Source organism: Aricia agestis, chromosome 9, assembly GCF_905147365.1.
Source record: "Aricia agestis chromosome 9, ilAriAges1.1, whole genome shotgun sequence".
Classification (NCBI taxonomy): Eukaryota; Metazoa; Arthropoda; class Insecta; order Lepidoptera; family Lycaenidae; genus Aricia; species Aricia agestis.
Genome location: NC_056414.1, coordinates 14,801,778 through 14,817,704, shown reverse-complemented (window position 1 = coordinate 14,817,704; position 15,927 = coordinate 14,801,778). Strand labels below are relative to the sequence as shown.

Sequence of the window (15,927 nt, the reverse complement as noted above, 5' to 3'; positions counted from 1 at the left end):
AACTTTTGTGCTAACGTAAATAAACACATAATATGACATGATAAATATGTCGCATTAAACATAACTATTCACCATCAAGCCGCGGAAATGAAAGGTAAGAAACACAATAAAAAACACGCAAACTCTGGAACGACCAGCAGTAAGTATTTCCAGATCCTATACGACCTGCAAACCTTCAAGATGAGAGCGTATTCCCTCTTAAAAGACCGGCAACGCCATTGGCGTCGGTAGTTGCTTTCATTAGGTGACCCGTTTGCTCGTTTGCCCCCTTATTTTATTATAAATAAAAGAGTATTGTCACCAGTTTGAGGCTGTGGTATATTCAGGTCAAATTTGGGATTTGATTTCTATCAGATTTGTTTTCAGTCTCGACGTAGAGAACTTGGCCGGTTTCCAAGTATACAGCCATTCCCTTGCCCTAATTTTTCTCCGCAACTAAAAATTATACGACCCGTGACAGAACTGAAGACCATGCTCAAGTACTTTCTCATCTTTTTGTCTAATATCATTAAGGCTCAGTTGCGTTAAGGCGCATATTTCTTTAAAACATTTTGCTGTTCACTCCAATTTCAATTTACTTAACAGCATTTGAATTCCTGACGGTCCTCAAAACTATGATTCTTTGATCAATTATATTACACTAGGTTTTGTCTGCGGTTAGCCCTTTGTGAAAAAGGCAACTCGGGGTTGGAAATAAAAAAAATAATTGTTCTTATTGTCTAAACCATAAAGTAAATATACCTAGCGGAACAAAGGCCTGAGAAAGAGAGATGTCACTATCAGTAACACTGCGTGGTAAAAAGAGACGTGTGATACATGACAACAGCACTCTTTTTTTGACGTCCAACCGGCACATGCCGCACGTTGACAGTTTAATCTCATAGAATTCATGTTCAATCATGCTTGTGTAAGTGTATACGTACACATATTTTTCACACAGATAAAAACCAATTTCGGTTTCGTTGGACAGCTCGAGATTGTTGCTCTATTCCGCTAGGTATATTAACTTCATGGTCTAAACACACTAGGCCGAAAATACGCTGACGAAGTTCGGCATGATTACGCCTGCAACGTATTTTAAACTACTGATGACACACCATGCCGAAGTTACGTCGCGTTATATTGTATGCGTAGCGCATTGCTGGCGTAATCATGCCGAACTTCGGCCGCGTATTCTCGGCCTAGTGTGTTAGGGACTTAGGCTCGATTTATATGAGATAACAAGCGATAGTTATACAGGGTGTAACAAAACTAACTGATAATACTTTAGGGTGTGCATGGGTCCCCTACCTATACAGGGTGTGACAAAAACAAGTGATAATACTTTAGGATGTGTACGTGTTCCCTGTAGAGAGTTCACTGTGAAAGTAGCAGCGCTGAAAGACCAAAAATTTTTTTCACTTTTGTATGGGGAAACTCGTGACGCCCCGAGCGTACACGTACACACCCTAAAGTATTATCACTTGTTTTTGTTACACCCTGTATAGAGTTCGCTGTGAAAGAGGCAGCTCTGAAAGAATAACTTTTTTCACCTTTTTATGGGAAAATTTATGATGCTCGGGAGCTTACCCATACAAATCACAAAAAAAATACTTATTCATCGCTGATATTTTTACGGTGAATTTTATGTAAGGGCAACATACTCGTACACATTACACACCCTACCGTTATAACACGACGTACTGACTGCACGAATGCTCGCTGTGGAATCGCTTGGTCAGTAGTCAGTACCCAGCTTACGTGTAATATGGTCCGGGTTCTCTAGAACATTTTTTTTATTACTATCAAGCTAATTTTTTGTGAGTAGCTTCATTTTGATAAGACGAACAACAATTTTATCTGCGAAAAATCTCAAAAGTGGTAGCTAACAGTGCAGAGATAGAAAGTATTTCATATTTCGATTTATTGGTCCTAAAATATGGATTGTTCTATTTGTTACTCTTACTATTAAATAATATAACTATTAAAAAATCTGCTGCTTAGGGTTCCGTTTTTGGGTTCCGTAAATCGGAACCCTAATCAGCAGATTTTTTGTATATTGATAGGTTAATAGTTATATTATTTAAAAGTAATAATTATTGTCCTACAAATAGAACAATCCATATTATATTAGGACCATCACATCAAAGTATGAAATCCTTTCTATCTCTGTTAGCTCACTTTTGAGATGTTTCGCAAACAAAATTGTTGTTCGTTTTATCAAAATGAAGCTACTCACAAAAAATTAGCTTGATAGCACAGAATATAATATATTAGTGGTACCAATTGATTGTGATAAAAAAAAATGTTCTAGGGATCCCGGACTATGAGAAATTACATAAAAAATTTGCTCGTTTAGCACTCAGTATTTTACATATATATTTTTTAATTTTAAAGTACATTTGCACGAGCCGAGTAGACAATGATAAACATGTTTTGCAAAACTACAAAAGGCGTTATATTAGCCGACAGGCGACAAACTTTTCGGAAGGAAATGACGAAGCCGATTCTGCCCGGGGGAGTGAAGGAGGATCGTAAATTACGTAACATAGCTTTAGCTAACAAATGATGCTCTAAGAATTTCGCCTGAAGGACTCGGTCTTATATGTTTAAAAACGATTTTTCAACATAACTTGGCCCAGTGATAAAAATAGCAGTTGGCCAAATCTATATATTTATAACTCAAAGGTGACTGACTGACATGGTGATCTATCAACGTACAGCCCAAACCACTGGACGGATCGGGCTGAAATTTGGCATGCAGGTAGATATTATGACGTAGGCTTCCGCTAAGAAAGGATTTTGATCAATTCTACCTCCAAGGGGTTAAAATAGGGGATGGAAGTTTGTATATAATAATACTTCTTAACGCGAGCGAAGACGCAGGCAAAAGCTCGTATCAAAATAATAGTGAGCTTTGAATTTAGTCACACTAAACTTTGAATACTTGATTCTCAGTAAGTAAGTACATAATATAAAATAGTATAGTACAAATAAAGTATCAAACCCTTACTTCTCACTCGTAGATGGCAACAAAACGCGAGAACTCTTTTATTTATAACTTAACCTGTGTATTTAATTCGAAAAATGGGTTTTTACCAATCAGTAAAATGAGCCTTTTAAATATACGGCCCTTGTTGAAATGTTTAGGTATGATACTTATTTCTCGTTATTGCATGAAAGAAAATAATTTAAATATGTTTAGATGAACATTACAAACAAAATATTTGTATATGATGAAGGTGAAAATTGAAAAGTTTCCGTTAAATCCATACTATAAATGCGAAAGTGTGTCTGTCTGTCTACTACGTCTGTCTGTCTGTCTGTCTGTCTGTCTGTTACCTCTTCACGCCCAAACCTCTGAACCGATTTCGCTGAAATTTGGCATGGAGATACTTTGAGTCCCGGGAAAGGACATAGGATACTTTTTGTCCCGGAAAAATGTACGGTTCCCGCGCGATAAACGAATTCTGGCGCAACGGAGTTGCGGGCGTCATCTTGTAAATAATAAATATGTAAGCACTCTGTAGTAGGTAAAAATCTAAAATTGTGATCCGATATTTGCATATTTTTGAGATGAAAAATTTAATTCCCTGTTGATTGAACACGATAAATATGCATAGCATATTTTGTTAACGAACTAATTAATTTGCGCATGTCATTAGTCGGTATGGCTAATTCGAAAGTCGAAACGTGTGAACGGTGTTCAGTTTAAGCTATAAATGTTTCACAAGTGTTCGCAAGCAGATAGGTCAAGCGGCTGAATTTTAAATGTCTCCCCGCTATGGAATAACAAATTTATATCAACCCAGGGTATTTACTGCGCTAAGTAATTCAGACGTACTTTAATATTGAAGCTACACAGAAAGCCGTCAGCCGTATTTCGTTGCCACTTGACAGAAAGATGGAATACGATCGGTGTCGAAAAATTGAATTTTGAGAAACTCAACCAATAATTATTATTGTGACTGTGTGAATTACTAAGAGCTGATGACGAAATCGGTCATTCGCACGAAATTCAACGCCAACACAGCTGAGCCCACATAAAAATAATTAGCATTTTCCAACTTTTAATAAACGCCGGTAATCCCTTCCCACCACTAGATCGATAAAAAAAAAAATTGTGTGCACATGAACAGCCGTTTGGTTTTTTTTTAAATCGCTGGGCCTAATATTTTTTCATGTTTCCCCACCCCACTTAACTATAGATTATTATCAAAAAAGGTTGATCAGGGAAATAGCTAACAGAGTTTTAATACAGCTAAAGCCACATACGTGGGAGAGCCATGCTCATACGTGGGAGAGCCATGCTTCGGCACGAATGGGCCGGCTCGACCGGATAAATACCACGTTCTCACAGAAAACCGGCGTGAAACAGCGCTTGCGCTGTGTTTCGCCGAGTGAGTGAGTTTACCGGAGGCCCAATCCCCTACCCTATTCCCTTTCCTACCCTCCCCTATTCCCTTCCCTTCCCTACCCTCCCCTATTATCCTATTCCCTCTTAAAAGGCCGGCAACGCACATGCAGCTCTTCTGATGCTGCGAATGTCCATGGGCGACGGAAGTTGCTTTCCATCAGGTGACCCATTTGCTCATTTGCCCCCTTATATCATAAAAAAAAAAACATGACCGATTACGGGGCCCATAATTTTCATAAACTAAATAATTTTTACTTTTGTCTGTCCTTCTGTCTATTATTTCTTCACCCGTAAATAGCTTTACAGATTTTTATTAAATTTGGTATTATATGTATACTTTGAGTCCAAGGGAAGGAAAGACAGTTTTTACTAAAAAAGTGCAGGTTTCTCGCATGACAAACGATTGGCGAGTTATATGCAACATCTAGTTTAAACCTAACGCTGTAACTTTGATGCTTAAAATTGGCACCAATATTTCAAGGTAAAACATAAAGTCTGCGTGCAAACAGATTGCGACTAATTTTATCGCCGGCAGTTGGACGAACTGTAATCTTCTTTGAAGCTTCAGAAACTGGGATTAACGGAGCTGGACTGCAGGAAAATGGCTGTTCTCTTTGAAAGGCCCGGGACATGTCCGCATAATGTACTGCAATTTAACACGAGACACACTAAATCACTCGAATGTGGTCTACACTAGGGAATGCAATCTTGGACCAAGATTGACTACTCAAGATCTTGGCGTCTTTTTTCTGAACCAAGATTGGTCAGTTCGAGATCTTGTTGAGATTCGGGTCGAGATCTTGGTCGCGAATCAAGATTTTCGGGATTTTCAAAATAATTGAAAAAAATGCGTTTTTTGCTGCAAATTGATAGTAACAAATATTTTAATATTAAGTTATATATTATGTAAAACATAACAAACTCAGTTTTTACAAATTCAAGTTTTTTGAAACATAAAAATCGGCGCAGCGCAGACGACAGACTATCCGTGACGCACTTTTTAGTCCGTGGAAATAGAACCTATATGCAGTAACGCACACAACGTGCAGCGCAGACGTGTGCTTTACTGCATATAATTTGGCAATTGCATAGGTTCTATTTCCACGGACTAAAAAGTGCGTCACGGATAGTCCGTCGTCTGTGCTTATCTGTCTACTATATTATATACCCTTAAATATGTGGTTCGCGCTTTGCAGCGCAGGTATGAACAGTCTGAAAATCTCGAAATCTTGCTACAATCTTGGACTATTTTGTCAAGATCGCGAACAGGATTTCGAAATTCAGGATTGATGGCTTTCAAGATTGAATCTTGGAAAATCACTCAAGATCTTGGTGGAATCTTGATCTTGCAAGATCAAGATTGCATTCCCTAGTCTACACTCCACTTTAACTTTTATTTCGTGTTCGTTGCCTGGTGGCTGGTCCTTGTGACACGAGTACTTAGCACGTAGCTAGACGGACGTGGTGTGACTTGTGAGGCGTCCATAAATAGTATGACTTGACTTTATTTATACATTTATTTAGACTTTAGAACCTTTCGAAGCAAGGTGTAACAAAACTAGGTGATAACTGATACTCGTAGTACTCTAGGGTCACCAATTAGTTTCACTCGGGGTGCATTTTAAGAAATAAAATGACCGTCGCGGTCCACACATTAAAAAAAATAGTATGCAAAGTTTACAAATCAATGAAAATAGTGTCAATTTTTGCAGCTAATTATCTCTCTGATGTTAGGAGTGAAATTGGTGCAAGCTATTGGAATTTAATCCTGGAGATGTTCATCGAGACAGTTTATTTTTAACGAAGTTATAATCTTTGAAAATGCTTGGTCCGCATACAATGGGTCGGCGGTCTGGATGCGAACCGCGGTCCGCCATTTGGTGACCCCTGCTCTAGGGTATGTATGTTTTTCTTGTGAAGAGTTCACGGTAAATGTAGCAGCGCTGAAAGAATATTTTTTTCACTTTTTTTGGGGAAACTCGTGACGCTGGGCATTTTCCCATACAAAAGGGAAAACAAAAATATGGTCTTTCAGCGCAGCTATTTTTACAGTAAATTCTCTACAAGGACCACATACACACCTAAAAGTATTAACATCATTTAGTTTTGTTACACCCTGTAGTTTTCAGCGAAAGTAACGCCGCGAATTACGACGATACGACAGGCCAAAGCGCAATGTCCAATACTCGACATTCAAATCCACAATGAAGTAATAGGGGGTCAAAAAGAGCCTGAATTGGTTCGAGAAAAGGATGGTAAGGCAGTGCCGCTTTTTTTGCTCGACTTGGCGGGGGCACTGCCGTGCCCCCAGATAGCACAGGCCATTAAGCCAAAACTTTTTCGTCCTCGCTTCAATATAGAATCGCCAATCAAAATGTATGGAATTGACATAAGCGTTCGTTATTATGACGTTGATATTCGACTCGTCTTATGTCAATACCATAATATACTTTGATCGGCGATTCTATAAAAAAACTATAAACTTGTCGCCGCTACCAACTATGATGTTGATGTATTTAATAGGATAGTTTTTTCTTTAATTAAGGGCCAAACGAGAAAACGGGTCACCTGATGGTTTACTTACCATTGCCGTCGCCTGTGGACACTCGCAACATCAGGAGATTTGCGGGTGCATAGGCTATCTTCTTGAATTTTTGTACGTCACATTGGTCCGGAAGTACTGCTGGCGACAGATCGTTTCAGAGTTTTACAGTTTACAGTGTGTGGCGTGATGCTTTTTTTATGAAATAAGGGGGCAAACGAGCAAACGTGTCACCTGATGGAAAGCAACTTCCGTCGCCCATAGACACTCGCATCAGAAGAGCTGCAAGGCGTTGCCGGCCTTTTAAGAGGGATTAGGGTAATAGGGGAGGGAAGGGAATAGGGGAGCAAAGGGAAGGAAATAGGGTAGGGGATTGGGCCTCCGGTAAACTCACTCACTCGGCGAAACACAGCGCAAGCACCGTTTCACGCTGGTCTTCTGTGAGAACTTGGTATTTCTCCGGCCGAGCCGGCCCATTCGTACCGAAGCATGGCTCTCCCACGTATAGAAAGTGGCAGAATATTACGCGAAAAACGGTGCAAATCCGCTACTCATCAAGGTTGGATGGAATCATGGCATCGTGGATCAGGCATCATGAAATTTACACAAGAGGATCGTCATGTAATTGTATCCAACATGGCCGTGGTATCTAAACGGATTTCGCGCACGCGGCGAACAACAGAAACCTCTCAAATGATATTACTTCATTTTAATTGTGTGTGCCGTGTGGCTATATCATAATATTTATAAGTTGTTTCCTACATTGCCTATTACGTCTACAAAAATATTTGCTGCTTCTTTATTAGGTACCAGGCCTTTAGCCAAGACTTTTTCTTATCGCTTCTTTATAGAATCGCCGATCAAATGTATGGAATTGACTTAAACGTTCGTTAATATGACGTCGACGTTCGAATTCCATAGATTTTGATCGACGATTCTATGAAGAAGCGATAAAGAAAAAGTCTTGGCTACAGGATCAGGTACTGTACCTAACTCTCTTTCCTTTGCCTCCTTTCTAGCACGTAGCAACGTATAGATATCTACGTGGTCCGGCCTATCTCATTCTCAGGGTATAGACCTATAATTTGATAAAATACAATAATTATTCTATTATCAAATATCTTTGAAACTAACTAAGAATAATAAATAATAATACTCTGGACCATGACTACTAAAGACAGCGCACAAAACATGACAGACGACTGTAACAGCAGCAAACAGTTGGGTTTACTGCCGTTGAATTTCATAAAGACCCGCTTGGCTTATGTTCTCTTTGTCTATGCAGCAACAAAGGTCTAGTGCTGTATTGTTGAATAAGCTATTGTCAAATTCATACACTTGAATATAAACATAGGGCTTAGTAAATATTCGCTAGTATTTCCCACGACTTTGCCTTTGCAACCGTTATGGATATTTCATACTTATACAGTATCTTCAGCGAATTGACCACTCTTCAAGTACTGCAGACAGCCTGAGACATGAATTTAAATGTCCGTATGATATTTAAAATATTAAGCATTACAATATCAAGCAATCTTTAAATAATATAAACTTCGCATACCAGAAGTATAATCTTAAAACATTAGAAAATGCCTGTTCAAATCAGAGTTTTAAAAACATTTTTCGAATTCACGTTTTGAATTCGCAGGTTTTTTTTTTTCAAAGTATAGTTTATGGTAAACAGATGCTTACCTTTTTTGCCTGGCGACGTGCAATTGCTCTTGTTGGAGGGGGATTTCGTTTCGGCCGCCATTTTCTCCTTTTCTGAAGCCATTTCTGGCTTCGGGGTAGCGCGAGGGGATAAATCTATTTACGCTGCGCCTCTCATCACTGCTGAACGTAAAACTGACGTAAGACTAACGTAAGACCACCGTAAGACCGACCACTCCCCGACCGATAACGTGACAGATTTTCCCGACGCCCCACATCATAATGATCTCTTAAATATACACGGATGTTGGAACGCGTGAACCAACTGATAGTTAGTCATAATTCCACGGAATATTAAAACTGTACAGACCGTAGAGACTCCATTATCCAATCCAAATATTGACACTGCTCTAGTGCCCAACCAGCGACCACACAGGGCGCAACCAAAATACTCATACTAATATTATAAATGCGAAAGTGTGTCTGTCTGTATGTCTGTTACCTCTTCACGCCAAAACCGTTGACGGTTTAACGGTTTGGGCGTGAAGAGTTTTTATCTGAAATTTGGTATGGAGATACTTTGAGTCCCGGGAAAGGACATAGGGACATTTTTATACCGAAAAAAATGTACGGTTCCCGCGCGATAAACCAGTTTTGGCGCAACGGAGTTGCGGTCGTCATCTAGTAATATAATAATTTATAGTATAAGACCGTAATTAAAATATCGTAAGTAAAGTAAAACCAAAAAAAAAGTAAGTGTTGTGATTTCTGAAATAGGTCTCGCAATCATAATATTAATCAAAAAGATGACTCTACAATATATATAAAAGAAGTCAAGTTAGTCTCCATTTGATTTAACTTTTTATCGGAACGCACACTTAACTTTTTGCATAATCTGTGACTAATACCGATATCAGCAAACTTCCAATACTTTATTTATTTAACACATCCGTAACTGTGGTTTTGTGTACCTTTTTTTATAGATTGTAAAAAATTTAACACAAAATTTTAAACTATGTTATCACGTTCTTTTCCTTATTTTATTTAAATAGTAAAATTTCAACCCACTACCAACTCTCTAGCAGAGTTTAAGGAAGTTTTATCTTGGTTAACGTATAGGTATGATTAAGCTACATTATAATATTTAAAATGATTGTATAATTTAGTCACAAAATTTCAAAAGTTTATGTTTGTGTTCGCACATCTCCGGAACTACAAGTCCGATTTGTGTAATTATTTTTTGTTGTACTAGGTATTGTCAAACTTCTAGGGAACACTGCAAGTTTCATCAAAATCGGTTTAGTAGTTTCTGATAATTATGTGGAATGTTGGTCTTGGTGTCGTGGGTCGCAACCAATTTTTTAGGGTTAAAAAATAACGTTCTTCAAAATAAGCCATTTTAAATTTACGACTTTCACAATGTCATTGCACTATTTTGCCAGTGGGTGTGAAGTTAAAAGCGGTTTAACTTCACGCTGGCCACTGAAAAAGTCTCGGTGGCCTGTAGGCGGCCCGTAGGTTGAGCATAGCTGGCTTAGAGCATATTATCTAGGAGTATTTGGGGATTGGTTTGAAATTTTTGTTTAAATTATTGATTGTTCATTGTTTATCTGACAATTTGTTGTTGCTATGTAATTTCAGGCTGCATGCATTTTTAGCACGTGTTCCTTGAGTTGGAGTCTTGATAAGCGGCGGGTATCGTTGGAGTAACTGCGGAGGTTACCTTAAAGGCTCTTGCTAATTGAAAGGGTTTCTCACTTCCTACCAGCAAGAGCGTTTAAGGCAAACCATCCACCGTTTTCGTACCATCTTCAATTCCAATGATGACTGAAATATTTATTATGAAGGTCTCTTTTAGGATTTGTGAAGAACCTATAGTTTTTTTTTTAATAAAATTAGGGGACATATAACGAGCCAATGGGTCACCTGATGGATAATTAATAGATAATTTATTGATTTGTTTGAATTGAGATAATTGTAATGATAAAAGAAGAGTTGCAATGCGTGCGCGCAAATCTACTTTTATTATCTACGTCTTGAGAACTGTATTTAGATCATATAATAGCTGTATTTTAAAAAGATAAAACCGACTTCAAAATTGTACGTTATTGTACGAATTAAAACTCCCTATCTCCAAAACTACTGAACCGATTGTGATGAAACTTGCACTATTCCCTAAGTTGAACAATACCTAGTACAACAAAAAAGAATTACTGAAATCTGAATGGTGGTTCCAGAGATATGCGAACATAAACATAAAAACATAGATACATACATACTTACATATACTAACATTTACGAAAATTGGGCAGTTCTGGAAATATTACATACATACGCGTCGAATTGATAACCTCCTTTTTTGAAGTCGGTTAAAAATAAGATACAAACAGACAAATATTAATATCAATATTTTATGTGAGTATGTGAACGTATTTGAATAACATAAACACATTATAGGACGCTGACGGCAGAATAAAACAAAGCGATTGTTGATATTATCGTGAACACTAGCGTATTATACAGCTTAAAGAGATGTGGCAGAACAATTTGAGAGACCTTGGTTGCATACTGCAGTGTAAATAATAGCTGTAGCCCACTGGCTTCATTGACCGAACGTTATGATGCGGGCTGGAATCATCTCAATTTAGCCCTCTATTAAGCAAATTATTAAATTTCTATTCGTGGAATTAAATTTATGTCTCAGGGACTTCTGTTAGTATTAAGAGGGCGACTGACCCAAAATTTTAGAGTTTATAATTCATTTTTATACTTGAAAATTTTCATTTTCTAAAATAATTAGATACTACATTATATTTCTAAGAATTCGATCTGAGCAAAAACACGATATCTTAAAATTTTCTCGATAGAAAAAAATCACGAAGATGCATCTAATTTTCACGAATTTTTCATTAATTGCCACAACCGTGCTTTGAACTAAGTTAATATTTTAACACATTGTATAAAATTCTATCATTGAGAAACCGACCTAGCGGATTTTTAAAATGTTGTATATTTATCGAATTATTGAGAAAAAACTAATTTGGCGATGAATCCGCGTCGTCTTTTTTTACCTGGCATTTTTGGGTTCGTCGCCCTATTCCCTTATAAACCTTCCAAGTAGGTATTAATGTCATCAGAGAAATCGATTCATTCAGATGGCGGACTACGTGATTTGGTCGAGTTATGTCAAGCCCAGCCAACATTCATGGCTGATATTGGCTTGACACAACCAGATCAAATAACATAGGGCCGCTCTCTGCAAAATGATACTTTGATGTTCCAAAAATTTAAAGGTAGAGTTAGCTTATACAGAGTGTAACAAAACTAAGTTATAGTACTTTAGGGCATGTAAGTGTTCCCTATAAAGAGTTCACTGTAAAAGTAGCAGCGGTTAATGGTATGGGCAAGCGCTCTAGCAACAAAGTTACTCCTTCAGCGCTGTTACTTTTACAAACTCTACATGGATTATGGGACACACTCTATTATGACTCTGCTTTGTTACACCTTGTATAAGAATAAAAAGTTTATCATGTTCCTAACGTTTTCCTGTGAAAATTCCTAGGCCCCAGCCTCCGCCTGTCGCGTCGGCGCGGCGCGCCAGTTGGCCTGAATTTGAAAAATGTTCCGTTGTCAATAAATTATAATAATTGAACACGATTTTCTATTTTAAAGAATTCACTTTTACGTCTTTGTATTTCAATTGGAAGTTTCTTGGAAATTATCTGAAAATTTCAGTCGATAATTTCACTATTTCATTTTATATTGCTTTGTTTTTTATCACGTCCACAAAGACACACTTTTCATATATCATAATCTTCTTAAACATTTGACGCCTTGTATTAAAAGTAAAAAATTGTTATAAAATTAGCCGCTTCAAAAATATGTTTTATGAACAAAGACAACACATTTTTTTTTTAATTTGCACTCCTCATGTATACAAGAAAGCCAATATTTTAGCACTCCTTTTCTGAACCTTATTACTTTTTGTTTGAATGGATGAGGTGATTTTCGACTCACCTGATCCTAAGTAGCGCCCGGAGATAACTATGATAAGATTCAGACAATGGGCGCTGACTGTTGAGCGTGTGAAAATCGCCTTATCCTCTACGGAGGTTGCCTCCGTACCAAACTCGGCGGGACACTCAACATTAAGCTCTATTTTCGTTGATGTAAGGTAAATTTTTGCCTAATTGTTTACGTTAAAGGTATGAGGTCGAAAACATTTGTCATTTATAAATGCATTTTTATTGATCGAATTTGCAAGTATTTTTGTCAAAGTCGAAACCGAAAGTTTTTGCGAAATAATGCCCATTGTTATCATGTTTTATCACTCACGCAGGTACAGTCAAACCAATTCGCTAGTAGTCCTCGGAAATCTTCGTTTTTGTGTGGAAATGAGAAGTGGTTTATTAAAACTACGATTTCCGAAAACGTACGTCGTGGTGCCACCGTAATAAACGTCAAAACCCTAGAAACCAGAGAAAACTGAAAGTGTCAAATCCGAGTAGCGCCGCCGAAAAATGACGGCGCTACATAATATTACTGTCATCGAGCGAAATTAAACTTTATCGCTTTGTGTTACGGCATCAGTCGGTCACGGGTTACACGGGATGTCGAGTGTCAACGTGCCCGCGAAATCCGGTCTATTCGATTTTCAAAAATCACTAATGGAAAATCGATTGACAATTTAATATTTGCGGGCTACTGTGAGGTCGCATCATCGAAAATCTGTCACACGCGTCCTCGTTACGTAAGCACACAACCTGCACGGCAAGCGGCTGACGGTAGCGGTCGGGTAGCGGTGGGGTCGCGGTGGCGGCGTGCGGCGTGCGGCGCGCGACGAGCGCCCTGGTCGCGCGGTAGCTCGCTCGGCCGGGACGACCGGGATCGATGCGGGCGGCGGGTCGCGGGCGAGTGCTGCACCGGGAGGCTGCGCCGGCCGCCCCCGCCCCGCGCCACCGCACACCCGCCCGCGCCCCGCGCACGCGCACGCAGCTCGCCCGTAGCCCGCCCGCAACCCGCCCGCCGCCCGCCCGCCCGACGCCGACTCTATTCGTACTGATTTACGATACTCTCGTTTTATTTCACTATTTTTTATCAACGTTAGGCGCGACGCTAAGATTTTTCGAGTAAAAAAGAAATACGGTTAAATAACTTTACGAATCACGAGTCGAGCTTAAGAAAATCGAATCCTTCCGAGACTTTCCTGAGGTTATCTGATTTTTAAAATGTCAAGTAAATGGAGCGGCCACTCGTTCCTTGGAACATTTAGTTAAGAAACTACAGATCTTTTGTCAAATACACAACTTTTCTATTAGAAGTTAACTTAATATACAGGCATATATACGGTTCTTTCTAAATTGAACAAGACGAAAAAACGAGAAAATTGAGTTTAAAGTGAAGTCATACAATAGAGATAGCGGTAATGGAGTCGGGATGGAGCCCATCAACTCCGCATTATCTGTCAAGTGTCAGCTGGGGCCGGCGCGGCGGTCGCGGTCGCAGCGGGCAGTCGCGCGACTCTGCGACTGCGTGACTATACAAGGTGTAACAATACTAAGTGATAATACTTTAGGGTGTGTATGACGTGTATATAGAGTTTACTGTGAGAGTAGCAGCCCTGAAGCCCATACAAATCATTGAAAATGTGCTCTACATTTTAATGATTTGTATGGGCAAACCTCCGAATTGAATTTTTCCATACAAAGGTGAAAAATAGTTACTCTTTCAGGACTGCTACTTAGACACCCTAAAGTATTATCACTTAGTTTTGTTACACCCTGTATAGGGGTTTGATTTGGCTCTACGGCGATGCCTAAAGGCCTGGATTTGGTTTGACTTCTACATACAATGGCTATGGATTTGAATTCACTTCTAAGGCCTAAGCCAAAACGTTATGAGTTTGGGGATTCCATTTGATTATTGTCACTAACATTTTAAACTAGATAGTACTTTCTTTCCGATTTTAAATCTTATATCTTTAAACGAGCAATCTATTGGCGAATAATAATACTATTTTGTGAGCAACTAATTGTTTTAACGACACAACAACAGCTAAAGCTATTCCAGCAAATGGCGTTGTTAAGTAACACGAAGTCAATGAGTTTTTGCTATACCGAGCAAAGCTCGATCATCCAGGTACTTTTAATAAGATTTTACATGATTATCGTATTCATTTTTAGGGGGTTCCGTACCCAAAGGGTAAAAACGGGACCCTATTACTAAGAATTCGTAGTCTGTCTGTCTGTCCGTCTGTGTGTCTGTCTGTCTGTCTGTCTGTCGCCAGGCTGTATCTCAAGAACCGCTATAGCTAGACTTCTGAAATTTTCACAGATTGTTTATATCTGTTGCCGCTATAACAACAAATACTAAAAAAATATATATATTAATATATAAGGGGGGGCTCCCATACAACAGATATGATTTTCTTAGCCTTTTTGCTCGATATCAATAATGGCAACAGGTAGGCACTTGAAATTTTCACAAAGGCCTTGAATATATGTGTACTTTAATAATTAATAATAATATTTAAATAAAATAAAAATTTAAGGGGGGTTCCCATATATAATCCCCTATAACGGAACCCTTCGTGCGCGAGACCGACTCGCACTTGGCCGATTTTTTATTTGAGTAACAGACCCGTAGTCTTTTCAACTTATTTCACCTGTTATATCAAGTAGAAACTGACTGGCAGTACGTATTTACTATTAACGTTAAATGAGATTAAACTTCTGAGTAGATCCAATTTGAGTTCCACTTATGTCGGCCCCTCGCGGGAGTATGAACATCATTTTTCTCAACTTTCGAACATACCTCAGGGATCCTGATCCCTTTCTTAACGAAAGAGGCTCAGTTTAATTAGCAACAACTTGAATCTCTAACTTTTTCGTCTTGAACTCGTCGAAATAAGGTAAATTTTGTTTCGCAAATAAATGAATTCGTTAAAAAAACCTGCGCTTCCTTCGAGAAGTTAAGGCGAGTTGAGTGCTAACGAAAAAAGTTTGGTTTAAACGAAATTTCCTATGGGCTTATATCGACCGAATGTTTTTCAATTTTATAGGAATTCACGATGCGCCATTTTAATTTATGACATGAAAGAAGCAGATAAGAAACAGTTAAAAATTTGCATAAATGGAGGCTTTACCATCGGGAAAATGGATTGAAATTAAAAGAAAGTGTCTTTTATGTATAGCCAGATATATTAGCCAGATGATGAAGTAGGTAAGTTACAATGTTTGTTTAAATAATATAAATTGTAAGTAAGGTAAAAATGAGCAATTGTCATTATGTTATAAAATTTTAGTTATTTAGTTCTCGCATTCACGTCCTTAATTATTAT

The 15,927-nt window shown here is 38.4% G+C and overlaps 1 protein-coding gene across 11 annotated transcripts in view; it reads right to left on the bottom strand.

Moving 5' to 3' along the window:
- Positions 1-15,927, bottom strand: part of LOC121730070 (solute carrier family 12 member 4) — a 371,671-nt gene that overhangs the window by 37,375 nt on the left and 318,369 nt on the right. The window contains exons 1-2 of one of the 11 annotated variants that reach the window (XM_042118893.1): positions 13,352-13,487; positions 8,631-8,794 (exon numbers count right to left, since the gene is read on the bottom strand). The exons of 7 other annotated variants lie outside the window; for them this stretch is intronic. In XM_042118893.1, coding sequence (XP_041974827.1) covers positions 8,631-8,712 — 82 coding nt within the window. In that variant the 5' untranslated portion in view covers positions 8,713-8,794; positions 13,352-13,487. Of the gene's footprint in view, positions 1-8,630; positions 8,795-13,351; positions 13,488-15,927 lie in introns of those variants that run through there. 3 more of the 11 variants (XM_042118891.1, XM_042118892.1, XM_042118890.1) reach the window with 3 other exon arrangements.